At 45.0% G+C, this 8,818-nt stretch overlaps 1 protein-coding gene across 3 annotated transcripts; it reads right to left on the bottom strand.

Moving 5' to 3' along the window:
• Window positions 1–2,162: 2,162 nt before the first annotated feature.
• Window positions 2,163–8,588, bottom strand: tmem200ca (transmembrane protein 200C, genome duplicate a). Of its 3 annotated transcripts, none has more exons than XM_019258772.2 (5): window positions 8,397–8,588; window positions 7,311–7,493; window positions 7,020–7,230; window positions 5,431–5,615; window positions 2,163–3,901 (listed from the first exon to the last, which is right to left on the bottom strand). In XM_019258772.2, the coding sequence occupies exons 2-5, from the start codon at window positions 7,415–7,417 to the stop codon at window positions 2,791–2,793; spliced, it is 1,614 nt and encodes a 537-aa protein (XP_019114317.2). In that variant the 5' UTR covers window positions 7,418–7,493; window positions 8,397–8,588; the 3' UTR covers window positions 2,163–2,790. The 3 variants fall into 3 exon arrangements, with proteins under 3 accessions (XP_019114317.2, XP_019114318.2, XP_019114319.2); XM_019258773.2 differs by lacking the exon at window positions 8,397–8,588 and adding an exon at window positions 8,101–8,233; XM_019258774.2 differs by lacking the exon at window positions 8,397–8,588 and having other exon boundaries at window positions 7,311–7,943.
• Between the last annotated feature and the right edge of the window lie 230 nt (window positions 8,589–8,818).

The following is an 8,818-nucleotide window of genomic DNA, read 5'->3' as shown; positions in this document are numbered from 1 at the left end:
TTCTGTTTAGTTTCCATGATCATGTCTCACAGATAATGAAAGAAAAAATGACAAACCAATAAAAAAGATGTTTAATACAGAAATGTTGCAGACTCATCCATATGTTCATTTATACGCACTCAGTGCTTCTTTTGCATGAATTACTGCATGGATGCAGCGTGGCATGGAGGTGATCAGCCTGTGCTGCTCAGGTGTTATGGAAGCTCAGGTTGCTTTGATCGGTCTGCTGTCTCTCATCTTCCTCTTGACCACGCTCCATAGATTCTCTGTGTGTAATTCATTTAACCAGGTATTGGTTCTTCTGGCAGTGTGAGCAGGAAAATGTCAGCAGAAGGAAACATGAACTCTTCCTCCAGACTCTGGGACCTTGACTTCCAAATCAAATGTAACTTTTACTTTCATCTGAAAAAAGGACTCGGAACCACTGAGCAACAGTCCAGGTGTGTTTCTCCATCGCCCAGGTAAGAAGGCATAACATGCTGACATGAGTCATCAAACCACTGTTGGTTATATTGACTTTGTTTTTCAGGAAGAAGAGTTCGACATGGACTTTGGACCAATTTGTGATCCCATGTTTGAGATCTTCCTGCCCACAAACTCAAAGACAGTCCAAGACCGAACACAGACGGTGGTCTGGAAGTGTAAAGTTAATCTGACCGGTAAAGTCTTCCTCCACCTGACAGAACAACAGACACGATAGAATATGGTCTCAACAAATCACGTGACAGGAAACAAACAAACAAACAAAGAACCTCAAAGAGGGTGACTGGTTTGATTTCCTCTTCCCCTTGTCCAATTGAAAGGTCCTTGAGTAAGAGAATGCCAAATTGGTCCTGATGGCCATCACTGCATGTGATTGGTATCATTTATTACTTAGGGTTTACTTAGCATGGCCTCATGGGTGGGCTCTGTGTGATGGTTTTCAGGTATGAAAAGGCAACAGAATATCAGACCAACCTGGTACCAAATTATCACTAGGACAAACTACAAGTGAGGGTTAGGGTTAGGGTTAGGGTTTGACAAAAAGACAAAGATCTGACAACAAAGCTTCATGTGCTTCATTTTGATTTATTTCTGAAAACCTTCAGATGCAGGAGTGTGAGAAATCATCAGCTGACTGGATGTTGTGCTGTTTAGTTGAAGCAGGTTCAGTTTCCAGTGGAAGACGTCGTGAAGCTACAACTTTGACTTGAAAATCATTTTCATCACTCTTACATCAACAATGACCCAGTTTCAAACCTCAGATAATATTTGTATTTAGTGTTAACAGTTACATGCTGATGAAAACCATGGCCCAAACCTTCATACTGAACTGATGTCATGATGAACCCTAACCCATTTCAGCATCACACTATTCATTTAACACTTTAACATCCACTCTGTTTTAGCTCACCTTAGTAAAGTTTTGTTTTATTTTTATTCATTACAGAAACATCATGAATTTATTGTTGAGTTGAACCCCAGGTTGATGGATATATTTAAAGCACAATGGGACAATCTGGACCCTCAATCTTTGAATGAAACTTGGAACACAGTCCTTGATCGAGTCCTCTGAGATTCACCTGGCTTCATGCAGTTCAAGTGTAACTTGAACAAAAGCCAATAAGTATAAATAAATAATTTGTTCAAGAGAATCTAATTTATTGTGAGAGAAAAATCTGATTATTACAGGGAAACATGGATGCCTTTATATCCAGTTTTAAAAAAAGGTTGGTGAAGCTTCACCAGTTTCTTGAAATGATATCAGATCATTTCATCACTAAATGTACTGCTCTTTATATGTTTTTTTTTTCACCATATACAGAAACTTCATCACTGCAGCTCTAGATTGTTCTCCACATTGTAATGCTGATGATAATGTTTTATATGTCACCTTTTAACTGCTTGATGTGATGAAGACTTTTGGGCAATCACGGCTTATATCAGAGAGTGGGTGTTTTTATTGGCTGTTCAACAAATGCAGGTCCATGTGCATGTCCCTTTAGATGGTGAACGTCTGAGTCAATAGTTTAAATTCCTTTGATATTTTAAAGATTATTTTTTGGGCCTTTTATGTCTTTATTGATAGTACAGCTGAAGATAGACAAGAAGCAGGGGGCAGAGAGAGGGGGAGTGACATGCAGTAAATTAGCCGTCCAATGGGGGATTCGAACCAGGGCCAGCTGCAGCGAGGACTATAGCCTCCACACACGGGGTGGCCGCTTGACCCACTATGCTACCGACCGCCCTATTCCTTTGATATTTGTGATAACTCCGTATCGAACAGGAGGGGCAGTGGGTGTGTAGTGTACTAGCCATCCAGCTTTCTTGAACAAAGCTCAGCATGTCCAGTGTGGATGGACCAGGGTCTTGGTGAATCTCGTGCCATGGAGACAAGTCCTATGAAAATGTTTCTGTCTGAGTACATCATCTCGCCATTAAACAGACTTCCTGTTTAAATCATCACACATTCATGTTCACGTTCTGTCAGTTGGTGGGTGTTCAAAAGTTAAAAGGGAAAGAAGAACAAACTAAAGATCTGGACTCATCCTCCAGGTGTTCCCCTTTCCCCACTCAACAACCTGAAAGATGAATCACGTGTTGATTTAATGAACAGGCAGTCAATTAACGAGCTGGAAGGAAACAGTTAATTTCATGTTGTGCTGTCATTTGTTCATCTGGAAGACGCCTTATTGCTCTCAGCAAAATGTTTTAATGTGACACATGAACGCATCACTTCCTGATGTCATGCTGATGTCATTAAAAAGTCACATGACTTCAGAGTTGTGCCTGATTGGTTGTCCTGTCTCCTCAGCCCTCCTCCTCCTGCCTCAGACCAGAACCCACCTGTGAGATCATCCTCAGCTTCTCCTTGTTGGAGTACATCTTGTGTGATGTCATTTCCCTGCCTTGTGATGTTACATGATGTGACGACTCAAATGGTTCATCCTCTCCGTGCATCAGCTTACTGTAACCTGTCGTGCTGCTGGTGGTCGGCAGGCTCTTCCTCCTGCAGGGGGGAGGCAGAGTGGATGGAGAGGAGGACAGGAGGTAAGACAGGGAGGAGAGCGAAAGATGGGAGGGGGTAAGGGAGGAGGAGGAGAGGAGGAGCAGGGCCTGGGAGCCTCCTGGTGCCTCCTGGTGGAGACTGCAGGTGCTGCAGGAAGCTGCTGATGAACCTTGAAGGGGTCTGAGCACGGGGGGAGTGGAGGAGCTCAGAGGAGGTGGTGGACATGCAAACACCTCCTCTTCCTTCTCTTGTTTGTGGCCTCTCCCTTTACTCCTTCTCTCCTCCTGTCCTCCCTGACCCCCCTCCCAACACCAGCCTGTCCCAGCCCGAGCAGAGTGCCTCCTGCGGGGAGCTGGAGGCCGCGAGTGGCGGAGGGGTAGGGTGAAGGAGCTGACCTTCTGCAGGGGCGTCCAGTGGGTGAAAAGGTGAGGGGGGCTCAAGCTGGGGGGTAGGGAGAGTCTGTGTGAGAAAGAAGAGAGTGAAGGAGTGTCTGGTTGATCCTGATAGATACTGAACACTGTGTCTCCTCCTCTTCCATCACTGCCTCCGCCTCCTCCTGCTCTGCTGCTGCCAGGGAACAGTTGTCTAGACAACGGCCCACCTCCTCCCCCTCCCTCCCTCCTGTTCAGTAGTGATGCAGGGTACGCCCTGGGTTTGGTTTCCAGGCTCTTTGATTGGACGTAGTTAACAAGGCCGTTGAGGGGACTGATCGAGGAGCGGCGGACAGAGGAGGTGTTGGGTTTTCGGAGGCTGTGGAGGTCGATGACGGTAGAGTAAATGTCCCGTAGGTTGATGACTTTTGTCTTCTTGTCACGGTTCTCATGCAGGACAGCGTTCGCACAGATGAACAGGAAGATCCCAATGCCCATGATGAGAGGGCCGAAGACCTTTAGCCTATCAGAGTACAGATACCTGCAGAGACATTTACCACAGCCAATCAGAGAACAGATACCTGCAGAACCATTTACCACAGCTAATCAGAGAACAGATACCTGCCTGCAGAGACATTTAACACAGCCAATCACAGAACAGATACCTGCAGATAGTATACAGTTAGTACAGTTATACAGATAGTAAAACCAAAGTGATCCAGATCCTTGTAAAAGATCATTGCAACCTCCTATAGAACCACTTAGAACCATATAAAAGTTGTCTCTTTTAAACAGGACCGTTAGATCCTCCAAAATAACCAAGTAAACATCCTAAAGAACCACCAGAACATCTTCAGGGACTAGAAGAACTACCTCAATGACAACAACAACCTCTTAAAAGATGCTTCAATTGCCACAAAAATCTAAAACAACCTGAAGAAAAGACTAGAAGCTCCTAAAATATCCCCCTCCATGACTATAGAACATTATATAGGACTATGGAACCACCTACATAACTATAGAACATCATGACTATAGAACCACCTACAGAACTATAGAACACTGTACAGGACTATGGAATATCGTACAGGACTATATAACCACCTACATAACTATAGAACATCATACAGGACTATGGAATATCGTACAGGACTATAGAACATCATACAGGACTATAGAACCACCTACAGAACTATAGAACACTGTACAGGACTATAGAACCCAGAACCCCCTACAGGACTATAGAACCCCCTACAGGACAATAGAATCCCCCTACAGGACTATAGAATCCCCTACAGGACTATAGAACACTCTCCGGGACTATAGAAACACATACAGGACTATAGAATCCCCTTACAGGACTATAGAATCCCCTACAGGACTATAGAACACTCTACGGGACTATAGAAACACATACAGGACTATAGAATCCCCTACAGGACTATAGAACACTCTACGGGACTAAAGAAACACATACAGGACTACAGAAACACATACAGGACTATAGAACGCTCTACAGGACTATAGAAACACATACAGGACTATAGAAACACATACAGGACTATAGCCATCTGGCTTTTACTTGAACAAAACTCAGCATGTCCAATGTGGACAGACCTGGGTCTTGGTGAGTCTCATGCCATGGAGATGAGTCCTACTAAAACCTTTCTGTCTGAGTACATCATGATCGCCATGAGACTTCCTGTTTAAATCATCACACATTCATGTTCATGTTCTATCAGTCGGTGGGCGTTCAAACATTAAAAGGTACAATGTTAAAAGACGAAATTGAAGGCCTGGACTCGTCCTTTAGGTGTTCTCTTTCCCCCATTCAACAGCCTGAAAGACAAGTAATGTGACAATTTAATGAACAAGCAGTTAATGAGCTGTAAGGAAACAGTTGATTTCATGTTTTCATTTGTTCATATAGAAGATGCCTTATTGCTTCATTGCTTATTGCCCTACAGGACTATAGAAACACCTCCAGGATTATAGAACCCCCTGCAGGAGTTGGGTTAAACTTACCCCTCTTAGATTACACCAACAGCAGAGTGACAAAAGATTATTTACCTGTTCAGAAAATCCTCCAGAAAACCTTGTGGAAGCTGATGGGTTGTCCCATTGATGACTTCTGTCCTGTTAAACCCATCACCACCTCCACCATCTTCATCAATACCACCTCCTCTGTCTTCATCACCTCCTCCCCTGAGGTCATCTCCTTCATATCGCCCCAGTTCCTCTCCCATCTCTTCTCCCTGGATAAAGTCAGTTCAACAAAATCTTCATCCTGCCCTCAAAGGCAATACATTTCCTAAATGATCATATTCTCCTGCCCCTTGACATGTTCTTCTAGTCCCTGACATGTTCTCCTGCCCCTTGACATGTTCTCCTAGTCCCTGACATGTTCTCCTGCCCCCTGAGATGTTCTTCTGCCCCTGACATGTTTTCATGGCTCCTGACATGTTGTCAAATAAAATCAAATAAAATCAAATTTTATTTGTATAGCCCAAATTCACAAAACACATTTTGTTGAGTGCTTTACAATCTGTACAGGGAGTGACACCCTCTGCCATTAGACCCTAGGAGAAAAAACTTGCCCACAAAAAACCTTTAACAGGGAAAAAAGGTGGAAGAAACCTCAGGAAGAGCCACAGAGGAGGGATCCCTTTCCCAGGACGGACAGACGTGCAATAGATGTCACGTGTACAGAACAAATCAACACAAACATATTGTACAATTACAATGACAATGAATTACTATGAATGATAAAATGATTACAGTAGCAGTGGAACCTGTGATAGAGATAGAGAGACAGAGAGAGAGAGAGAGAGAGAGAGGCAGGGAGGGAGGGAGAGATGGAGTCCCCCTGCAGTCTAATCCTATGGCAGCATAACTAAGGGATGACCTGAGCCAGCACTAACTATAAGCTCTATCAAAAAGGAAAGTCTTCAGTCTACTCTTAAAGGTGTTGACCGTGTCTGCCTCCTGAACCCAGAATGGTAGTTTGTTCCACAGAAGAGGAGCCTGATAGCAGAAAGCTCTGGCTCCCAATCTACTTTTGGAAACTATAGGAACCACAAGGAACCCAGCATCATAGAAGAAGTAGCAAATGCATGAACTAATTTTACTGCATCCACTTGAGACACGATTCGTCTGATTTTGGCGACGTTACGTAAGTGGAAAGTAACTAAGTCTGTAGAAAGAGAGTACTGACTGTTTGGTTGTGCGGTACCATGCCTCTAAATCACTGAGCCTCGCCTCCATGTTGTCCTGCCTCCTGAGATGTTCTCCTGGTCCCTGACATGTTCTCTTGCCCCCAACATGTTCTCCTGCCTCCTGACATGTTGCCCTGCCCCCTGACATGTTCTCTTGCCCCCAACATGTTCTCCTGCCTCCTGACATGTTGCCCTGCCCCCTGAGATGTTCTCCTGGTCCCTGACATGTTCTCTTGCCCCAACATGTTCTCCTGCCTCCTGACATGTTGTCCTCCCCCCTGACATGTTCTCCTGGCTCTGACATGTTCTCCTGCCTCCTGACATGTTGTCCTGCCCCCTGACATGTTCTCCTTGCTCTGACATGTTCTTCTGCCCCCTGACATGTTGTCCTGCCACCTGCTACCCAGCTTAGATAGGTAGACCCTGGCCCTGTGTGGGTCTCACCTGAGCAGGTGTGGGAGTGGAGCTGCTGAATGACACTGTCATGGTGGCATCCCTCTGTGGTTGAACGCTGAAGAACAGTCCGTCTCGAGGCCAGTAGCCCAGAGCTGCCATGACCACGCCCACTAGTAGGACCAGGATGCCGAGTGCTGCCACCAGACCCGAGACTGAAATCAGTTTCAACTTCCCCTTCACCACCACCACCTCACTCCTCCTGAGGGGGCAGGAAGTGACATCATCACACACTGACAGGTTACTTCACCCCTGAAGTCAGATGGTATGTTTGTGTGTTACCTCTTCTTCTTGTTCTTCCTCTTTTGAGTTTGTGCTTTATGTGTTTTGGATCTCAGTGAGTCCTGACGCCGCGCATTGATCCGCAGGAGACCACCGGTCGCGATCATTACCACCCACCAAACGAGTGGTGGTCTGCAGGCTAAGCCCCGCCCACCACCTCACCTGTACTCAGTCACTAGCTTCCTGTCAGACAAAAGGGTAGGTAGAGAGAGAGACAAGAAGGTCATCTTGTGATTATCTGTTTCGTTTTCTTGTGTAATTTAGTAACATTATTTATTATTATTTATCTTCAACTTTAAATTGGATGAGACACACTGACCCATTAATATGACCTCCTCATATACACAACAAAACCCAAAGTCATCACCAAGACACACAAAACAACCATAAAGACACACAAAACAACCTTTGAGAGACACAACACCACAGCAATAAACTACATTAATGGACTATGTCTCCCAGCATACACTGCTGCTCCTCCATAGGAGAGTCTCACAGCATTGTACTGTCTGACTCACATCTGTACCTCCCCCACCGTGATTATCAATACTGATCAGAACCAAAAAAAACAACAGATCAGAACAGAACCGAACCAAAACAACAGAACAGAACAGAACAGAACCACCAACAGATCAGAACAGATCTGAGCAAACAGATCAGAACAGAACTAACAGATCAGAACTAACAGAACAGAACAGAACAGATCTGAGCTAACAGATCAGAACAGAACCAACAGATTAGAAGTAACAGATCAGAACATAACAGAATAAAACAAATGGTTTGGTCTCACTATCGCTTCATGTTTTCATCCTGATGCTCCGATGTATCCTCGTCTCCTCCTGTCATTTACTCTGTCCCCCCCCGTCTCTCCTCCCCCTCCTCCCTCCATCCCCCGGTCATTCTGCAGTGATGTTCACAGTAAATTAATCTCCTTTAACAGAGAGACAGACAGAGATAGAGAGACAGGTTACTCCCACTGACAACATTGACAATACCACACACTACCTGTCTGTCTGTCTCTCTAAACCTGACTCAGAGAGACAGTTTGCATACCTGAGTCTGTCTCTATATGCCTGTCTCACTAACCTGTCTCTGTCATTGTATTTATCCAGTCCAGGCTCTCGGGTCTGTCCTGGTCCTGATCTTGGTCCTGGTCCTCTGAGCAGCAGTGGATGATGCTGATTCTGGGAAGCTGCTGTTGCTAGGAGACAGAGGCAGAGCAGCTCTGCAGCATTTTGTTTCTGTTCAAATGTTTGTCCCTGCTGAGATGCCGTAAGTACTGCATCAGACCTGTCCACCACCTCTCACTCACTCACGCACCTGCTGTGATTTCTGGGTAAATCTGACTGTGTGCTTGTTTCAGCTTCATGTTGAATTGTCACTTATTTACCATGCTAACATGGTAAGTACAAAAGCCTGTTTGAAAAACAATCAGAAGATGAACAATTCACTTACATTCAGCAGTGCGGTGCTGAAAGGCACTGGAACCAGGAACTAGAGTCCTGTCC

This window comes from Larimichthys crocea, chromosome VIII, assembly GCF_000972845.2.
Source record: "Larimichthys crocea isolate SSNF chromosome VIII, L_crocea_2.0, whole genome shotgun sequence".
Lineage (NCBI taxonomy): Eukaryota > Metazoa > Chordata > Actinopteri > Sciaenidae > Larimichthys > Larimichthys crocea.
The sequence above is the reverse complement of the archived record's forward strand: the minus strand, read 5'-3'. Positions and strand labels throughout refer to the sequence as shown.

Excerpts from the sequence above, each read along its gene's own strand:
- tmem200ca (XM_019258772.2), bottom strand. The coding sequence starts at position 7,417 with ATGATCGCGACCGGTGGTCTCCTGCGGATCAATGCGCGGCGTCAGGAC. Across the intron at positions 5,616-7,019 it reads CCACTCCCACACCTGCTCAG|GGAGAAGAGATGGGAGAGGA; the intron begins GTGAGACCCACA and ends GACTTTATCCAG. Across the intron at positions 3,902-5,430 it reads CTGGAGGATTTTCTGAACAG|GTATCTGTACTCTGATAGGC; the intron begins GTAAATAATCTT and ends ATGTCTCTGCAG.